The following is a 21,345-nucleotide window of genomic DNA, read 5'->3' on the forward strand; positions in this document are numbered from 1 at the left end:
CAGGTTGATATGCAGATAAAATTATATTTTTAACTTGCAAGAAACCAGTTAATTTACATGTTCTTGTACATAAACCTGTTAAAGAAAAAAAAAATCACTGTATTGTAATTCCTGTATAAATTCATTTAGCTAAGTGATTCACTGAAATTAAAATTCAGAATGCACTCGGACATAACCCTAACCCATTCCATAGACATAATGTTTACACTGCACAAACTGAATATTCTATTCACCTACACTAGCCATACCCATCACAGAAAAAACATACAAAAAGTATATATATATATATATATATATAGCATAACATAGCTCTCCTTCCTGGACCTCTTGCGCTTCTTTCCTCCTTCTTGGAGCCCTTCTTAGGTGCGGACTTTGCTGATTCAGGCATGATGCTGATGCTGAATCAATGTGAGCTCAAGAGTGATACAGAGCCATTTATTCACTACCATATGCTAATTTACAAAGAGAGAGGAGAAACTTCTGATTGCCTGATTTCATAGGCCAAACCCAAAAACTTGTATTTCATTGGACAACTCAAAGCATCACGAGAGTAACGAGGGCCAATCACGGGCGGTTAATTGATAGCCACGCCTACCATTTTATGTTTCAAGGACACCCCCACAGACTCCGTTTCCTTTGTTCATTTCCCGCTCTTTATTTTTTGTTTTAATAATTTAAAAAAAAAACATTGCGCGTAACAATAAAATACTCTTTAAATTAGCTTCTTATACCATAAAGCCTCTTCCACCCCTGACATTTCACTTTTATTTATTTATTTATTTTTTGCATGGTTCTGTAACTTTCTCTCACATTCAATTGTAATAGTTAACTTCACTGAAAGAAACATTAAAATTATTAGAAAATATATTAAAATTATTAGAAAAAAAATTCTGACTTCAAAGCAATTATACAGAGTTAAAACATCTTTAAGTTTTGTATAGACACGTCAGTTTTTTTGTTTTGTTTTTTTGTGCAAAATTGACATACTTCCATTTTAATTCAGAACTATATTGTTTATTTAAAAGGATATATATTATCAGAACTACTGTGACAACTATTTCTATGACAGTGTGGGTGGCTCTTAAAAGAGCCATTGGGTTTGTAGTTTCTCTTGATTTCAGGCGTTTAACCTGTTTAACCTGTAAAGCCATACAGGGTGCTTCCCTGTAGGGCTGTAATCTCCCAATCGATTAGTCGATTATTAGTCGATACGTTCTGGCTCGACCAAAATTCTGATTGGTCGATTTTTTGCCGCGTTCATTTAATCAGTTTTGCCGCGCCGCGTGCATTTGATCAGGTGGAGAGCACTAATTGCTAATGGGGGTGTTTTGAGAGCACCCCTGTTTCACAGGTAACAGTCTGTCTTCAGAACACCCCCATTGTTTTCACGTCTTTTGGATTAGCCCAGCCAACTGGCGAAGAGAAGTCTCTCGCCGGTCCTTTGTTTTTCATTCCCCGCTGGCTCAAACGCACGACCATAGCGGTAAACTTGAGGAACGCCCATCAACATACACATGAGGGGAAGCATCACAACACCACGCTATAAGTGGATCTGTACTGTCAGTTTTGCCGCGTTCATTTCATCAGTTTTGTCGAGCCACGTTCATTTCATTAGTTTTGCTGGGTTCATTCATTTCATCAGTTTTGCCGCGCCGCGTTCATTTGATCAGGTGGAAAGCACTAATTGCTAATGGGGGTGTTTTCAGAGCAGCCCTGTTCCAAAGGTAACAGTCTGTCTTCAGAACACCCCCATTGTTTTCACTTCTTTTGGATTATCCCAACCCACTGGAGAAGAGGGACAGATTGAAGAAGGCTAGTTTTCTTGTATATTATTTATTTAATTGTGAGAGCGTTTTTTCTGCTCTTGATCTGGCTTGTTTAATAAATATTCCTTTTTTATTACAGTGGACGTGCCTTTTGTGTTTAAGAGTAAAAGCTTTAAGTTAATAGTTTATTCGTGTATTTCCATAGATGCACTGGTGGGTTAGAAGGGAGACCTTATATTCAATCCTGGCGGTAACAGGAAGCCAGTGAAGTGAATGGAGAATGGGTGTGATGTGATCGTATTTTTGAACTCTCATCAGGATCCTAGCAGCACTATTCTGAACATACTGCAGTCTCTGCAAGCTTTTGTTAGGGATCCCGGTGAGAAGTGCGTTACAGTAATCCAGTCTGGAGGAGACAAAGGCGTGGACCAGTTTTTCAGCATCTGCTAAGGATAGCGTTGGACGGAGTTTTGCAATGTTTCTGAGATGGTAGAAAGATGTTTTGCAGAGGTTTTTGATATGGGCTTCAAAGCTGAGTTGTGGATCAAATCTTACACCAAGATTGGTGACAGTTGTGGAGAGGGGAACGTCATGACCAGAGAGTGTTATACCAGTTATGGAGGAAGACTGGGTTTGATGTGGAGTGCCAACAAGAATTGCCTCAGTTTTAGAGCTGTTTAACTGGAGGAAGTTGTGCTTCATCCACATCCTTATCTCCTCCAGACAGGCGGTGTTGAAGACGGAGATGATGTTGTTGAAATGGAGTTGTGTGTTTCTGATTTCATGTACAGTTGTGTGTCATCAGCATAGCAGTGAAATGAGACTCCATAGCGGCTAATGACATGGCCGAGGGGGATGATGTAAATGATGAAGAGAATGGGGCCAAGGACTGACCCCTGAGGAACCCCGCAGGTAACTGTGTGTTGCCGGGACCTTGCACTTCCAAGTGAAATGTACTCTGTTCTGCTAGTGAGGTACGATTTAAACCAGTTAAGAGCAGTGCAGAGTCCAGTGGTTTGATGCAACCGATTAAGGAGTATACCATGATCCACTGTATCGAATGCAGCAGACAGATCGAGGAGAATGAGGAGGGATGGTGAACCTGCATCAGCTGTCATCCGTAGGTCGTTTGTGACTCTAACCAGGGCCGTTTCCGTACTGTGTGCAGAGCGGAAGCCAGACTGAAATTTTTCGAAAAGATTGTTGTATTTGAGATGATCCTGGAGGTGGGAAGCTACAACTTTTTCCAGTACTTTGGAGAGGAATGGGAGATTGGAAATGGGCCTATAATTTGCAAGCACATCTGGGTCAAGGGTGGGTTTTTTGAGAAGTGGTCTGATTATGGCAGTTTTTAGGGCAGATGGAACATTGCCAGACTGGAGGGAGTTGTTTATTATTGTGGTAATCAGAGGACTTAGGACAGAGGTGTTTACTTTCACTAGAGCTGAAGGAAAAGGGTCGAGGGCACAGGTGGTAGGTTTCATCTTTTTAATTATCGTCTCAACCTCTTGCTGTGAGATTTCTGGAAAGCGATGTAGGGGCTCCGAAATTACAGGCTGTGAGTGCATAGTCAGGGTGGATAGTGGTGAGGATCCAGGAAAGGTAGAGTGAATTGAGTCTATTTTTGTTTTGAAAAAGTCCAGGAAATTATTACAGTGCTCTTCTGTAGTTTCTTTAAGTGAGGGGGTTTGTGGTTTGAGTAGATGGTTTATGGTGGAGAACAGCTGTTTGGAGTTTCCGGGACTATTTCTGATGACGTTTGAGTAGTAAGTTGACCGTGCCTCCATAAGTGACTTTGAATAGTCCTTTCGGTGTTCCCGAAAAGCAAGCTTGTGCACAGTGAGACCTGTGGTTTTGAATCTCCTCTCAATGGCACGCCCAGCTGTTTTCATTTTTCGTAGTTCACCGGTAAACCAGGGTGCTGATCGGGTGAAAGTGACTGTTCTGGTTTTTACCGGGGCATGAAGATCCAGAATGCTTCTGAGGGTGTTATTGTAATAGTCCACTGAATCCATGGGTGGTAGACAGTTTACAGAAAGGAGATGCTGGAGATCGGATGCCATAGTCTCTAGGTTGATGTTTTTCAGATTTCTGTGGTATAGTTGTTGAATTTCTGAAGTTGAATGGCTGAGTAGTTCAGCATTATGCCAGTCGTGGAGAGTGGTCTGCTAGCCGCAAGCCACCCCCATGATGCACATAGGAAAGCCAACAGACACAGCAAGCAAACAACCTTGACCATGGGTGAACACCTCACGATCATCGGCAGCGACCCTAGGCGAAAGCCCCACGGCAACGGGTAGCGACGAACAGTCACGGGAATCCCCAAGCGATAGCAACTGGTAGGCAAGCAGCCGCTTGAGTCGGTGGAATCCGTACAGAACACGTACAAATCAACAATATTTACTAGTGAGCAGCAACACTAGTAAGACTTACTGAACGTATTACTGGTCGATAAACGTTATGCTTATACCATAACAACAACTGTTGCACGGTAGAGGGTTTTCAGTTAGAGAAAACGGAGAAGCGGCGAGTGTCTGATCTGATCTCCAGCTGAAATGTGTAGTTTGGTAGGTGAGTAAATGTCTTTCAGATTAGAAGCAAGCCGTAGCAATCCATAAAAAAAAGTTTTTAGACATAACAACGGGCGTCCTCTCCTGTCATGAGTAAATCCATTCAAACTGCCAATGACCAACTGTAAACAGCCGAGTGGAGTCACCTGAGACGATAAGATCCAAAAAAAACGGTCCCAATATTAGCACTGACTGATTTTACTAGTTACGATAACAAAAAATTAAATAAAATCTAAATCTAACATTACAATTTAAACCAAAGTCGGGTGGAAAAGCGGCGAACAGACAACGCCAGCGTCCTCTCCCCCTCGTTGCTAGGCAACAACTCAGACAAACTGTCAGAGCAGCTCATTTGATTGGCTACAGAAGAAGGTGGACCCGCCTTCCTCCTTGCACTTGCAAAACTCAGCGAGTGAGAGAATCGCGCCAAAACTTTAAGCGCAGCTAAAAGAAAGACGGAACTGTACAAATCGGTTTCTTTTGGGAACTTTTTTTCCCTACGTACACAAGTCATTTAGACATTTGCAACAGTTTTTTTTTTTTTTACACAAAGGTTGGTTTTACACGGTCAATCTGTTATGCAGTTCCTGACTCTGATGATGTTCACAGTCGTGCAATGAATTTGGCCATATCTTGGCGAAAGAAACATGTCAAAAGTCTTAGCACGGAAAAATGGATGTCAGAAGAATACAGATCATATTTATTTTGCGTTAACATGAAGCTGCAGTTGCACAACATGAATTACACTTACGAATAACAGTAAAATGCTGCAAATATTTTTTTCTCACACTTGAAAGGCAATTTACACTTTTACAAAACGTATCTTGCGCATGCAAATTTAATTTACGCTTGCAATCTTATGTACAATTTCACAAATCTTACCCTGCGCTTGCGATTCTTTAAGGCATCAATATACCTTAATACGGGTGGACGTGTTGTTCTGGGCAAGCTGGCGTCTGCTCCAGAATCTGGAATTTCATTACATGCCTAATTCCGGGGTGAAAGTATCAAAAAGTGATATCTGTACACGTGAATCTGATTAACTGACAATGTGTGGAAATTTACCATGACTGTTCATTTTCTCTGAGCTAATCAGAATCTTCCACCTGGCAATAATGGCATGGCTAGACCTTGAAAACATTATAACTGTTTAGATATTGTGTGTACGATAGGCTGTTAGAGGGAGCGCGGCCTATGAACTCCTTGTGAGACTTGAAGCAGGCTTCTGTTGATGAAACTGCAAACTATTCTTCAGTAAATTTGTATTTAATTAATTGCACCCCTGACTCCCTGACTTTGTCTTCATTTTTCACTACTGGTCCTGGGTCCTAGACTGTTACCCAACACCAGTCATAAGGGTCAATTTTTTTATTATTGTTATATATATATATATATATAATCATCTGAAAGCTGAATAAATAGCTTTCCATTGATGTAGGGTTTGTTAGGATATAGGACAATATTTGGCCGAGATACAACTATTTGGAAATCTGGAATCAAAACATTGAGAAAGTTGCCTTCAAAAATGTTGTCCAAATATCCTTAGCAATATATATTGCTACTACTAATACATTTTTTATATATTTATGGTAGGAAATTTACAAAATATCTTCATGGAAGATGATCTTTACTTAATGTCCTAATGATTTTTCGCATAAAAGAAAAATTGATAATTTTTACCAATGCAATGTATTGTTGGTCAAAAATATAACCGTGTGACTTACGACTGGTTTTGTGGTCCAGGGTCACATATTATTTTACAGCCGTTAAATAAGTGTCATCTTTTGAGCCTTCTGATTCTGGATTTCTCCTTTCCCGCGATTTAGCTTTCCAATAATCAATCACCTTAAAATACTGCAAATAGACAGCAGTATGGTGTTGCCAAGAACTATTACTAAAATTACTTTAAAATTACTTATTACAGATCATTATAAATGATGTCCTTAGGTAAAATGGGACCTGTCCAAAAAAAACTTTAAATTGCTTGTAATTTTTTTTTTTTTACCTTTAAAATTCTGGTCAGACTTCATGTTGAGATTTCAACCACAAATCAATGATAATATCATTGAATCAACATTATGAAGTGATGTTGGTTCAATATCAAGTTTGCACCCACATTTAATGTTGAAACAATGGTGAACAAAAAAATCAATGGCAATGCTATTGAATCAAAATTACACTGATGGATTCTACATCACAATATTGAAATAAACAAAAAATAATCAATGGTAATATTGTTTGATCAATGTTACAATGTGATTTTGATTCTAAATCACTTTTGCTGAAACTGAAAATACAACTGAAATGTAATGACAACATAAAACAATGTTGCCATCTGATGTACCAAGTTAATGTTGAAACATTAATATTTCAGCTATCAATGGTGCGTCAACAAATTCCTTTAAAATATAAATGACACCTTCCCAGCAGTCAATGTATTTAATTGAACAGTTTAACACAATCAATGGCAAAAAATATATATAAAAGATAATTCTTTAAATAAGAAAGGGCGAGAAAAAGGACAAAATCATTACAACCTTCCAAAATGAAATTTGCTTCAAAAGTCATTGTCATTGTAACAATGATGAAGGACACGCCCACAGGGGTGTCAGATGTCATTATAACTACAGCTGGTCCAACAGGTTTTAAAAATCTGCTTCTGAAATCTGAAAAAGAAAGCATGATATTATTTAAGAACAAGTCAATTGAGTTGTCATAAATACATTCACATTCAATAATGTTAATAAACTAAACACAATATGATTCACTTTTTTAAAAAGTTGCTCAACACAAAATATTCAAACTGTCAAATATTAAAAGAAAATGTAAGTTTCCATCTTCATCTGCCTTCACTCCTACTAAAGGAGCAATTTCATCTGCAAGCACTGATGGATGAAGACAGGCGTGTGCAGTGACAGTCCTGCTCATGTTCATGTCTCTTGCACTTCAGGAAATCTGTTAAATGATGTTAGATCTTTATTCGGAAAATTCCTAATAATCATTACTAAAGCAAGATGCAATTTTTAAGAATGTAGAAAAATGGATGCTTTAAGAGCCTCCCACAAACTCTGAATAAAGAGCAAAACTCATTTATTTGACTGATTTTTGTTCATTTTGAAAGGAAGCCATTTTTATACATACATATATATATATATATATATATATATATATATATATATATATATATATATATATATATATATATATATATATATATATATATATATATATATATATATATATATATATATATATATATATATATATATATTTAAATGGCCAAAAAGCTTATGAGGGTTCAGACGTGATCACAATAGGAGTATAGTACTGTACAGTAGCAAAGCTCACCCCCAAAAAAACATGAGAATGTGCACAGAATATTCAGTGTGTGAAAGGTGTAGCACTTTTAGTAGAAACTATGTAAAATATCCATATTGCATGTTATAAAGTGTGCATGTCAAACCCCAGTATTGATATTGAAATATTTTAAAATGGTAACAAAAATTGTTTAGATTGTTGTTTCACCCTTTTAGTTAAAACAATGTTTTACACATTTAACTTCAATACATCAAACCACATCGTTAAAGAATATTTAAGAATATTTACATGTTAACATGTGTAATCCATTTATATGCATTTTCTATCACAAATATTTCAATAGTTTCATTTTTTCTATCTTAGTCACAAATACTTGAAAATAATCAAGCATAATCAGAAAAGGGGGTTGGGCTTTGGATGGGAAGTTCAGTGATTGGTTGAAATCTTTTTATACTCTAAACCAATGGGCGACTGGCACTCTCGGTTAAATCCAGTGTGTGGAGGAGAAACGGGTGTTCATTCTATTATATTTGACTGTGAGGGTTGTAGTAACTAACTCTAAAAATGAGCGGCAGAGGCAAAACCGGTGGTAAAGCGAGAGCGAAGGCTAAGACTCGCTCCTCCAGGGCTGGACTGCAGTTCCCCGTCGGCCGTGTTCACAGGCTTCTCCGCAAAGGCAACTACGCTCAGCGCGTCGGTGCCGGTGCTCCTGTTTATCTGGCGGCTGTGCTCGAGTATCTTACCGCTGAGATCCTGGAGTTGGCAGGAAACGCCGCTCGGGACAACAAGAAGACCCGCATCATCCCCCGTCACCTGCAGCTGGCGGTGCGCAACGACGAGGAGCTGAACAAACTTATGGGCGGAGTGACCATCGCTCAGGGCGGCGTGCTGCCCAACATCCAGGCCGTGCTGCTGCCCAAGAAGACCGAGAAGCCCGCCAAATCCAAATAAACCGATTTGAATACTGTTTAAATAATCCAAAGGCTCTTTTAAGAGCCACCCATGTTATCTGATAGAGAGCATTATTTGTCAATTTACAAGCAAATGTATTTGGTTAAGGGAGGAAAATTATCCATAAAAACATTTAAGCGTATAACTACAAATGCGTAATGATAAACTCTTAATGCCATATGATTGGCACACAATCCATCTCTAATATTAAAATGGAGTCTTCCAAGATATGATAATGTATTGAATATAGATTATCCGAGATAAAAAAAACGATATGCGTATCGTCTTCATAGTAACAAATCGATCAATGTTACTCTGCGTCTTTTGTCCTTTAGTAGCAGGGCTGCACTACGAAACAATCCACTATTTTACCAGATGGATGACAACCCTAGTGTGTTTTGTGATTTTATACAGAATGTAATCTGCTTTTGTTCTAATCTGAGGTCTGCACAACCACTGGGAATTAAGGCCAGTATTTCAGAACAAATAAATGCAATGTGAGTGTAAAGACCAGGGAGGAGGTGTCGTGCACAAACTAAGTAGTAAAGAGAATTAAACACATTGAGCGGGAAAACCCTCCGCTTGTTTGAAAAGAGGGAACGCGCAGTCATTGGCTAGCAGACATAAGAACACGTCACACATCAGCCAATCACAAGCCTCTGCACTCTCGACACTGAGCTCACGCTGGTTCAACGCTTTAAAGGCAGGCGTGTAACATAAAATCAGCATTTCCAGCGCCAGCAGGACAGAGAGAAGTGAACTAAAGCAATGGCAAGAACCAAGCAGACCGCTCGTAAATCCACCGGTGGCAAAGCCCCGAGGAAGCAGCTCGCTACTAAAGCCGCCCGTAAGAGCGCTCCGGCCACCGGAGGCGTCAAGAAGCCTCATCGCTACAGGCCCGGGACCGTGGCTCTGCGAGAGATCCGCCGTTATCAGAAGTCCACCGAGCTGCTGATCCGCAAACTGCCCTTCCAGCGTCTGGTGAGGGAAATCGCTCAGGACTTCAAGACGGATCTGCGCTTCCAGAGCTCCGCGGTCATGGCCCTGCAGGAGTCCAGCGAGGCTTATTTGGTCGGCCTGTTTGAGGACACCAACCTGTGCGCCATCCACGCCAAGAGAGTCACCATCATGCCCAAAGACATTCAGCTGGCCCGCCGCATCCGCGGAGAGCGCGCCTAAACCCGCATCTGCAGCAGCCGCTACAAACCCCAAAGGCTCTTTTAAGAGCCACCAAAACTACACAGAACGAGAACATTTCCAGTTTAACGCTTAATACGAGTAGAAAGTTGCGTTACATTATCACTACCTAGGTTTTAGTTTTATTCAGAATGTTAAAAAATAATATTAAAAAATCTCAGTTGTCCAGTTGTAGAAAGTCTATTTTTCAAGAGTTCTGAGTGCCAAGGAGACAAAGCTGACAATGTCTCAGAATTACACTCGTAACTCATTTTTATAGTTTTTAATGTTTGTATTTCAATTTTTGCCACTTTTATCATCAAACAGTCTGAAAAATATACATTAGTTTTTTTGCCCAACTCTTTGATTTGATCATCCAGAGTTATGAAATCTCCAGCTACTCCCTAATAATGGCATGGTCCGTTTTGAAACGTATCACATGTTGAAGGCCAAAGAAGAGATTATTCTTATGGTGTAAATTCAGCTAAAGGGAGACGTGCAGTGTAAATCAGAGGCCTGGCTCATTAAGCAAATCTATCTGAAATTTCGCATAAAAATATGCTGTTATAATGCAATTAATTAATTCAATACATTAATTGTCATTCAGCATCTCTGTATATGAAATAATGAAGATCTTCATCAAACGAATCTTATAAAACTTGTTTTTTAATATTACACAAAGGACAGGTCCCGTTAGAGGTTAAATCACGTGGTTTTGTAACTATATAGAGGGGAGGGGCGTGTTGTGCCTTGTGACGCGATGCTGGTTTCTGTCAGGTCCTGTAAGCAAATATAAAGTGCCTTCTTGTAGCGCCTACTCGCCATATGTTGTTCTTGTGTCATTGACGTAAACACTGTGACTGAAATAATCATGTCTGGAAGAGGCAAAGGCGGTAAAGGACTAGGTAAAGGAGGCGCTAAGCGTCACCGTAAAGTTTTGCGCGATAACATCCAGGGAATCACCAAACCCGCGATTCGTCGTCTGGCTCGCCGCGGCGGTGTCAAGCGCATCTCCGGTCTGATCTACGAGGAGACCCGCGGAGTGTTGAAGGTGTTTCTCGAGAACGTTATCCGCGATGCCGTGACTTACACCGAGCACGCCAAGAGAAAGACCGTCACCGCCATGGATGTTGTGTACGCGCTGAAGCGACAGGGACGCACCCTGTACGGCTTCGGAGGTTAAACGCCTGAAATCAAGACAACACAAACCCAACGGCTCTTTTAAGAGCCACCCACAATTTCATAGAAAGAGTTGTGTTTTATCCATATCACTTATACAGAAAAATCAATAAACGGAAATATGTCAACTCCGCAAAGAAAATACTCGCGTTCTGACAGTATGAGGCATGCTTTCAGGAAAAAACTGTAACTAACGTTAATTGCTTTGAAGTCAGCACCCCCCCCCCCCCAAATAATCCTAATATATTTTCTAATAATGTTAATGTTTCTTTCAGATAAGTGAACTATTACAATTAAAAGTGAGAGAAAGTTACAGAACCATGCAAAAAAATAAATAAAAAATATTAAAAGGGAAATGTAAGGGGTGGAAGAGGCTTTTGTGTATGAGTTAATTTATGGTGTAAGAAGCTATTTTAAAGAGTATTTTATTGTTAAGCGCAATGTTTATTTTTTATTTTTATTAAAACAAAAAATAAAGAGCGGGAAATGAACAAAGGAAACAGAGTCTGTGGGGGTGTCCTTCAAGCATAAACCGGTAGGCGTGGCTATCAATTAACCGCCCGTGATTGGCCCTCGTTACTCTCGTGATGCTTTGAGTTGTCCAATGAAATATGAGTTTTTGGGTTTGACCTATGAAATCAGGCAATCAGAAGTTCTTCTAGCTCTTTGTAAATTAGCATATGGGAGTGAATAAATTGCTCTGTATCGCTCCTGAGTTCACATTGATCCGGAATCAGCATCATGCCTGAACCAGCAAAGTCCGCACCTAAGAAAGGCTCCAAGAAGGCCGTCACGAAGACCGCCGGTAAGGGAGGAAAGAAGCGCAGAAAGTCCAGGAAGGAGAGCTACGCCATCTATGTGTACAAAGTCCTGAAGCAGGTTCATCCTGACACCGGCATCTCCTCCAAGGCGATGGGCATCATGAACTCTTTCGTCAACGACATCTTCGAGCGCATCGGCGGTGAGGCGTCTCGTCTGGCGCACTACAACAAGCGCTCCACCATCACCTCTAGAGAGATCCAGACCGCCGTGCGCCTGCTGCTGCCCGGAGAGCTGGCCAAACACGCCGTGTCCGAGGGCACAAAGGCTGTGACCAAATACACCAGCTCCAAGTGAGGCGACCTCTAACCATAACCACACCTTAACCACCCCAAAGGCTCTTTTAAGAGCCACCCATCTTCTCGTTTAAAGAGTCTATAATGTTTGAGAGAACATTTGTCGTAAATCACTTATTAACATTAAGTATTGAAAATTATAGTAAATTTTTTTTGCAGCTCTCTCATCCAATTTCTATAGTAGGGAAAAATCTTAACGATTATGCTTGTCATTACCGACAATTGCTATTAATTCTACAAAAACCTTACTTGTTCATAATTCTCCATATCACAGCATATCATATGATTCCAAAATAACTAGGTATATTCAGTTTTATTTGTACAGATGTTTGGTTCACTCGCATAAAGTGATCCTAATTATTTGTTGACAAAGTCAAAAAAGTTTTTAAAGTTAAACATATCTTATGTTACTGCATCTAGCTCTATACATTAGGCTTCAGTATTTGGGTAATTTGCATTATCAAGATTATCAAATTAAAGTTTGATCCTTAAAACCTTGTCATCAATCTCATTCCAACCAGCCAAACAATTTTGTAAACCCTCATACTGTTAGTTTATGAATAAAATAACACTATCATTGTTCAATCAGTTTCAAGAATAAAAGTATACCCACTTAAGCTCATCAGTGTCCAAAGTTTTAGGTTGAGTTTCTTAGTTTTGGTAACACATTCTCACACCCAACTCGTCACATATTGAGGCTCGGTCAGGAACCTTCAGTGTCACTTTTTAACGCTCAGGTGCTCCATTGATTTCAGTGAGAAACCTCTGGCATCATAAACAGATGCTTTGGACATGGCAATGGGACATTTAAAAGTATTTGCAAAATTACAATTTTAAAGACCATGCAGTTCTTTAGAAGATAAACCTTCTATGTAAGCTTGTTTTTGCACATCTAAAGTCAGTTCAAACTAAAGTAAGAAAGTAACTGGTTGTATGTGAGCAATAGGAAATCATCCAGCCATCCATTCTTTACACTTGTCCACCCTGATATTATTTAGTCTGCTCTGTTCTCACTTTGTCCACCCTGTTTTACAATAATTTCAGAAAATCAGTGAAATAACAATAAAAAATAAATAAATACACCATGATTGTTTATTGCTCTTTTCATATGTTCTCTAAAGTCTGTATTTGGCCTCAGAGGAGTGACTCAGTCCGGCATCCACAGATCCAATATGGATTTGTCTTGCATTTATATTATTCTTGTGATGTGATTCTTCTTTATTTAACATAAGTAAAAAGACAGAGATAATTTTTTTTCTATATACACACACATATGTGATTCTTCTTTATTTAACATAAGTAAAAATACAGAGATAATTTTTTTTCTATATACACACACATATACATACTTACATATATAGAATGCAATTAAAATAACAAATAAATAAGAACATAGACTTCTCAGTGCATGCTTCCAAAATTATTGTAAGTAATTCAAAATCAAAGAATTTCCCATGCTCAAAAAGAGGAGGAAGAAGTTCAAAACCAACTTTTCTGGTCCTACCCCCCTTTTCTCTTTTTTTTATCCCTTAATTAAATACAAAACAAGTAGATGCTTTACATATTTACATACACATACACCATATATCTATTTACAGTACCTACACTCACATAAACACATGTATACACCTAGACACAGATGCTTATTTTCATACATACGCATACACATTTCCATCTAATTTCCTCGTTTCCGTCTATCTATATCAAACCGAATATAAACACAACCAAACTAGACTTATTATATAATCCCAGAAATCATACAGTCAGTATACAATACTAACAACTCAATTCCTTTTTGTATCCATTCAATATTTTCATTTTATATATTCTCTTCAAATTACTCAATGTTGTACGTGATTTCATGTCTTCACTACAGTTGTTCCATAAATTAACTCCTTTGTTTGTAATACAAAGGAAACTTATAAGAACAAAAGTTAAGTATCACTGTATTACAAACAAAGGAGTTAATTTATGGAACAGCTGTAGTGAAGACATGAAACACTGTTTTATACAGTATTGCAGTTGATCTGGATATTTTGGCCTTAATATAATGTATATGTGACTTCCAACATAATTTTTTATCAATTATTACTCCCAAAAATGTATATTCTTTTACTTTCTCTATTTCAATGTCATTTAGCATAAGTTTCTTGTGTAAATTTGATGAACGATTACCAAAAATTAAGAATTTAGTTTTGATTAAGTTCAATGTTAGTTTATTTTCATCAAACCAGCTCTCAGAATCATTCCACATGGCAGTAATGACGTGGTTAGACCTTGAAAACAGTTTAACTGTTCAGAAATTGTATGTACGATGGGCGGAGGCGGGGAGACTGTTAGAGGGAGCGCGGCCTACGGACTCCTTGTGAGACTTGAAGCTTCTGCTGATGAAACTGCAAACTATTCTTCAGTAAATATTTCTTTAATTAGTCTAACTCCTGACTCTTGGTCTTCATTTTTCACTACTGGTCCTGGGTCCTACTCTAAGCTGTTACCACAACATGGGAGAGCACTGAAACTGGCCTGTAGTTTGAGAATATATGTTTTTCACCAGCTTTATATATTGGAATCACCTTTGTCATCTTCATTTTGTCAGGAAAAACTCCAGTTTTCAGAGATTGATTACATACAAATGCTAACGGTTTAACGACACAACCGATAATACTTTTGACCATAACCATGTCAATACCATTCCAGTCTGTGGACTTTTTACTCTTAAATGTTTTGACAATCTCAATAATTTATTTTTCATCAGTTCCCTTCACAAACATAGATTCACTAATATTTACATTCTTACTTAGCACATAATTTATACTGCCAGTCTTTGCAAGCTCCCCAGCCAAACCTGGATCAACTCCAACAAAAAAATCATTAATTTGCAGCTAAGGTCATATCCTTAACCTCTGTATTGATTTTAGTCAAAAAATAGTTAAAGTCTCCTGTTTTACCTTTTTTATTCTTGATAATTTCATTTAGCACACTCCAGGTATTTCTTATATTACTTCTATTATCATCCAGTAATTTACTATAATAATTATTTTTATTGTTTCTCATGATTCTAGTAATTTTATTTTTATATGCCTTTTATTTGTTTTCTGATTCTTTTGTTAAGTACATTCTATTCATGCCTTTAATATTCCACAATTTTTCCATCAGATTTCTGTTTTACTTCTTTCTTTATCAGAGGACAGTGTTTTTCATAAAGTGATGTTACAATAGCCAAAAACGAATCATACACTTCATTCACATTTTCTACACCCAATCTTGTTTCAGTAAATCCTCTTTGAATGCATTAATGTTTTCTTGGGTTCTACTAATCATTGTATATGTTTTGCTGTCCTTCTTGGTCTTAGTGTAGCTGTGTATAATTGCAAAAACTGGCAGATGATCACTGACGTCATTTATTATTATTCCACTTTCAACTTTGTATTCAATAACATTGGTAAATATATTATCAATTAGTGTTGCACTATTTGTTGTAGTTCTGGTTGGTCGAATGATTGAGGGATACAAACCGATACTGTACATCATATTAATGAACTCTGTAGTTTTGTTGTGTTCTCGTGGATTGAGCAGATCAATATTGAAATCGCCACAAATAAAAAAAATGTTTTTGTTATTACGATTACTGAATGTTTCAGCTATATTTTCCTTAAACATGTCAATATTTGATCCTGGTTCCATATAAATGCAGCTAACTAGAATGGTTTTAGATTTTTCTCTTTCAATTTGTACAGTGATGCATTCCATAACTGTATCTAAGACAAAGGACATTTTATTAACTATTTTACATTTATATATTTTATCAATATATAATTTTCAATATCTTGTGGTTTATGTTCGGTGTATTTGAAGGTTTCCAAGTTCAGTTGTTCATGTGTAGCAGATTAGTTTCTGTCCAAGTTTGTCATAGCCATTGCCTCTGATAAGATCAGTTAAACATTAAACAGTTCTTCAACATTAACACTAGAGAATAAAGACAAATATTTTCTGTACCTCTTACTGAGAGAAAGAACATGTTATCAGGATGTTTTGGGAAAGTTTCTGATCAGAGCTAGAGCTCGACCAACACCAACCTTGAAGTATCTTTGGGCCTGGTGGATCCAAGTGTGTGTGTATGTGTGTTAGTCTGTCTTTTACAGATCAGTATTAGTGTATAGCTGGCAGCGATGTCGTTAGGCCTATTTTAGGTGGGCGGAAGCTACCCCAAAATGTTCCTAAGCCCCCTAAATGATAATAAGAACGACAATAACAATTCGATTTATCAATAACCGTATCCTCATTCATATTTAGACGCAACAAATTATACATATCCAGCTACAAAAAATAGCTGAAGAGTCGGAAGTTGGACAGAAGTACAAAGAGTCGTTGTTCTATCAAGATGATGCACCGAGTCTCATTGCATTGGTGTGAACCAAGGTTATTATAGTTTTGCATTTTTAAATTAGTTTTTATTTTATTATCGTTTTCGATTTTGCAACAAATTTCAGTTTAGTTTTACTTCGTTTTCTAAATTATTTAGCTAGTTTTAGTTTAGTTTTTATTTTGTAAACACATTTCTATTTAGTTTTTATATATTTCGTTTCAGTTTTAGTAATTATAGTTTAGCAGAGTTACCAGAACGAAGTGTAGAGATTTTTAACTTTAGTAAAGTTTAATGTTTGCACCGATTAGAGTTTACTCTTATGCAGACATCTTAATAATACAAATAAAATAATGTAATAAAGATTGTTTTATTTAATGCCATGTCAGCAGCTAAGGCTATATCCATGGCAAAAATTAAATTACAAAAATACAAATATTATATAAATAAAATAAAACCAAGCAAACAAACAGGTCATATACAAGATTTTTTTAAATCAACTTATGATAAAAAAAATCCAAAACCTTTGCATGCATAATCTTACTAAATAAGTTCTTAAGTGAAATAACTTGATAAAAGAGCATTCTTGTCTTAACCCAGGACAGTCCAACAAAATATGTTTAACGGAGAGGGGAATCTTACAAAACATGCATAAATTTGGGTCTTTACCTTTAAAGGGTTAGTTCACCCAAAAATGAAAATTCTGTCATTAATTACTCACCCTCATGTCGTTGGACACCTGTAAGACCTCCGTTCAGGAACACAATGGATAAAGGTGTTATTTTGATTTTTTTTTGCGCACAAAAACTATTGTCGTTGCATCGTAAACTTATTGTAGAGCCACTGTGGTGAGATAGACTTTGTAACGACGTTTTAAGTGCCTTTCATGGATCTTGGAAGTGTCAATGTACTGAATGCCAATGGAGGCCTGTCTGAAGCCTTTCTCAGCATCAGCTTTCAACTAAAATATCTTCATTTGTGTTCCGAATATGAACGGAGGTCTTACGGGTGTCCAACGACATGAGGGTGAGTAATTAATGACAGAATTTTAATTTTTGGGTGAACTAACCCTTTAAGCAAAAAAGCTAGAGTCAAACTATGACCTATACGACAAAAAATGGTCTGAGATTGAACAAAGAACCAAATAAATGCAACGTAAAAATATGAAAGTAAAAATTATAAATTCCAGACAAACTCATTCATATTAAAGATGAAATATTGTTAAATAATTAAAATCTTATTTATTTAAAGATTATTTCTTCATTTTGAATGTCAAGTCAAGTCAGGCGTGTGTGCTGTCTGCGTGTGTGTGTCCTGGTATTCCCTACTTTGTGGGGAAATGTCTCCACACAGATAATTTTATTAGTAGTAAATGATTTGTAAAAACAACGATAACACCTTTGAGCCTGTCAATATTATGCAAACATGAAATCTCAAAAACACAGTAGCACTTGCTACTATAGTTGCAGTTGCACCTGCGTCTCGCGTCGCGTATGTAACAGCGTTCTAAAAGCAGTGAACTCAAGTTCAACGTGCGTCTCATTACCTTCTGTCATGTCCCATTTTAATGCCACGAACGCATTCTTTGTGAACAGCCGTTGAACAGGACTAGCGATGTGTGTTCACTCACTGCACGCATCGCGTCTCAGGACAGCGGTTAATCTCCTCCGCTCACTTCACGCGCTGTAGCTCCACAGACACACCGTCAACCGCTACAGGTCAGATTCTCCGCCACAGTAAAGAGAGCTTATTAAATACGAAAATGAATATTTATTTTTGCTAATTATTATTTTATTTCAGTTAGTTTTTCAGTAAGAGTTGTTAGTTTAGTTTAGTTTTAGTTTTTCATTTATTATGATTTTTTTAATTTGATTTCAGTTTACAGTTTCAGATTTCAGTTTGATTTCTGATTTTTTTGTTTTTTGACCAATAGTTTTAGTTTCAGTTTTCGTTTACGAAAATAACCTTGGTGTGAACTGTGGCAGCTTTCAGAGCGTTGCAGACCGGAGCGCTATACTGCAAGTAACTGCCTGGAGGATTCATCTCGTCTCGTCGTTATCAAGGTTATAATCGTTAACGAAAACGAATGAAAAAACGAAAACTAGGTTGGTTGTCGTTAACTGAAATAAAAATAAAAACGAGGTATTACAAAAAAACGATAACTAACCAAAACTGTAATGTGTGTAGGCAAAACTAACTAAAAAAAATTATAGATTAAATGTCCTTAGTTTTCGTCTTTGTCAATGTCTTTCATTGAGTAAATAACGTTCAGCTGCAAGCATTTCCTTTCCCTGCGTCTATCACTCATGCTCTCTCTCACATACATGTGTGCGGCGCCACACACACACACACACACACACACACACACACACACACACACACACACACACACACACACACACACACACACACACACACACACACACACACACACACACACACACACACACACACACACACACACACACACACACACACACACACACACACACACACACACACACACACACACAGCGTCTCCATGAGAACAAGTGTTCGAGCTGAAATCAAGTTGCCGAAAGGTTGGTATCTCGTGAACACCTTTACACAATCACACATTAAAAAGTGGTATACAAATATGTTTAATTCTGAATGTTGTCAGTGTGTTAATGTCGACTCGAGAAGCGATTGCTACTTTAGAAAGTTAGGCACAAGTTTGAGGTAAAATACACTTGGGTTGTCGAGGTCAAAACACTATAAGCTGTGATTCAAATATTAAATAATGTTATGTCGTGTTTACTCGTAAACCCTTACGAAAATTAACCATGGTTTTATTGTAGTAAAAATTTAGTTAACCACGTTTTTTTTTGGCTAATTGATTACCAATTATATAACCACAGTTTTATCACAAATACCATGGTTAAACTATGGTTAGAGTTGCAAAACCATGGTTAATTTGTGGTTACCATGGTTTAACTATAATAACCATGTTTTTTTGTGAGTGAATGAGTGGTGGGCCCACGGGAAGGTGTCCCCAATTCGCTCCTTTGGGCTGAGCCCGGCCGGACCCCGTGGGGGAAGGCCCGGCCACCAGGCGCTCGCATACGAGCCCCAACCCCAGGCCTGGCTCCAGGGTGGGGCCCCGGCTGCGCCGTACCGGGCGACGTCACGGTCCTACTTTTTTTTTGTCATCATAAGGGTTTTTGAACTGCTCTTAGTCTGACCCGTCACCTAGGACCTGTTTGCCTTGGGAGACCCTACCAGGGGCATATAGCCCCGGACAACGTAGCTCCTAGGTTAATTCGGGTACTCAAACCCCTCCACCACGTTAAGGTGGCAGTTCAAGGAGGAGAAGGCATTCGACTGTGTCCCTCGCGGCATCCTGTGGAGGGTGCTCGGGGCGTATGTGGTCCGGGGTCATTTGCAAAGGGCTGTCCGGTCCCTGTACGATCGAAGCAGGAGTTTGGTCCGCATTGCCGGCAGTAAGTCAGACTTGTTCCCGGTGCATGTTGGACTCCGGCAGGGCTGCCCTTTGTCGCCGGTTCTGTTCATAATTTTTATGGACAGAATTTCTAGGCGCAGCCAGGGGCCGGAGGGTGTCAGGTTTGGGGACCACGCGGTTTCGTCTCTGCTCTTTGCGGATGACGTTGTCGTGTTGAACCCTTCTAACCAGGACCTTCAGCATGCACTGGGGCGGTTTGCAGCCGAGTGTGAAGCGGCTGGGATGAGGATCAGCACCTCCAAATCCGAGGCCATGGTCCTCAGTCGGAAAAGGGTGGTTTGCCCACTTCAGGTTGGTGGAGAGTTCCTGCCTCAAGTGGAGGAGTTCAAGTATCTAGGGGTCTTGTTCACGAGTGAGGGGAGGATGGAACGGGAGATTGACAGACGGATCGGTGCAGCGTCTGCAGTAATGCGGTCGATTTACCGGTCTGTTGTGGTGAAGAAAGAGCTAAGCCGTAAGGCGAAGCTCTCGATTTACCGGTCAATCTACGTTCCTACTCTCACCTATGGTCATGAGCTTTGGGTCATGACCGAAAGGACAAGATCCCGGATACAGGCGGCCGAAATGAGCTTTCTCCGCAGGGTGGCTGGGCGCTCCCTTAGAGATAGGGTGAGAAGCTCAGGCACTCGGGAGGAACTCGGAGTAGAGCCGCTGCTCCTCCACATCGAGAGGGGTCAGCTGAGGTGGCTCGGGCATCTGTTCCGGATGCCTCCTGAGCGTCTTCCTGGGAAGGTGTTTCGGGCATGTCCAACTGGGAGGAGGCCCCGGGGAAGTTGAAGGACACGCTGGAGGGACTATGTCTTCCGGCTGGCCTGGGAACGCCTCGGTGTACCCCCGGAAGAGCTAGAGGAAGTGTCTAGGGAGAGGGAAGTCTGGGCATCTCTGCTTAGACTGCTGCCCCCGCGACCTGGCCCTGGATAAAGCGGAAGAAGATGGATGGATGGATGGATGGAACCATGTTTTTTTTGTTTGTTTTATTTGTAGTAAAACCATGGTTTATTTTCGTAAGGGAATGTTTGCTGCTTCAGTTCAGATGTGTGTGTGTGTGTGTGTGTGTGTGTGTGTGTGTGTGTGTGTGTGTGTGTGTGTGTGTCAGATGAGTGGGCTATTGTATAGGGTACATTTAGTATAGGGTGTGAAAATTGTACAGCTGTGGTATTAGTATACAAGTATTAGTATTAGTAATTAGTATTAGTATATGCAAAATGACCTGTGCTTTAATATTTATATTGATTAATTTAGAAGAAAAAAAATATTGAAAAAGACTTACAACTGAGGATTATAGGAGGCAATAAAGTGAGAAATTCTAGAAATAAAAAGGTTTCAAACATTGTCCAGAAAAGTATAAGCTAGAACAAGAAGGAACATAAGAAATAGTGAGAAAAAGTTAAGTCACTTGCTATGCCTTGCTGTAAATGAACAACTC

General features: G+C 38.9%; 4 protein-coding genes across 4 annotated transcripts; all 4 read left to right on the forward strand.

Moving 5' to 3' along the window:
* Positions 1–8,218: 8,218 nt before the first annotated feature.
* On the forward strand, positions 8,219–8,605 carry LOC307121615 (histone H2A-like; the record flags this gene model as incomplete). Its single annotated transcript, XM_079809252.1, has 1 exon — positions 8,219–8,605. One exon carries the CDS (start codon positions 8,219–8,221, stop codon positions 8,603–8,605), a length of 387 nt encoding a protein of 128 aa, XP_079665378.1.
* Positions 8,606–9,373: 768 nt separating this feature from the next.
* On the forward strand, positions 9,374–9,784 carry LOC307121432 (histone H3.2-like; the record flags this gene model as incomplete). Its single annotated transcript, XM_079809022.1, has 1 exon — positions 9,374–9,784. One exon carries the CDS (start codon positions 9,374–9,376, stop codon positions 9,782–9,784), a length of 411 nt encoding a protein of 136 aa, XP_079665148.1.
* Positions 9,785–10,652: 868 nt separating this feature from the next.
* On the forward strand, positions 10,653–10,964 carry LOC307121971 (histone H4; the record flags this gene model as incomplete). Its single annotated transcript, XM_079809762.1, has 1 exon — positions 10,653–10,964. The coding sequence occupies one exon, from the start codon at positions 10,653–10,655 to the stop codon at positions 10,962–10,964; it is 312 nt and encodes a 103-aa protein (XP_079665888.1).
* Positions 10,965–11,701: 737 nt separating this feature from the next.
* On the forward strand, positions 11,702–12,076 carry LOC307121955 (histone H2B-like; the record flags this gene model as incomplete). Its single annotated transcript, XM_079809743.1, has 1 exon — positions 11,702–12,076. The coding sequence occupies one exon, from the start codon at positions 11,702–11,704 to the stop codon at positions 12,074–12,076; it is 375 nt and encodes a 124-aa protein (XP_079665869.1).
* Between the last annotated feature and the right edge of the window lie 9,269 nt (positions 12,077–21,345).

This window comes from Gobio gobio (genome assembly GCF_949357685.1).
Source record: "Gobio gobio genome assembly, chromosome: 25".
In the NCBI taxonomy this organism is placed as follows: domain Eukaryota; kingdom Metazoa; phylum Chordata; class Actinopteri; order Cypriniformes; family Gobionidae; genus Gobio; species Gobio gobio.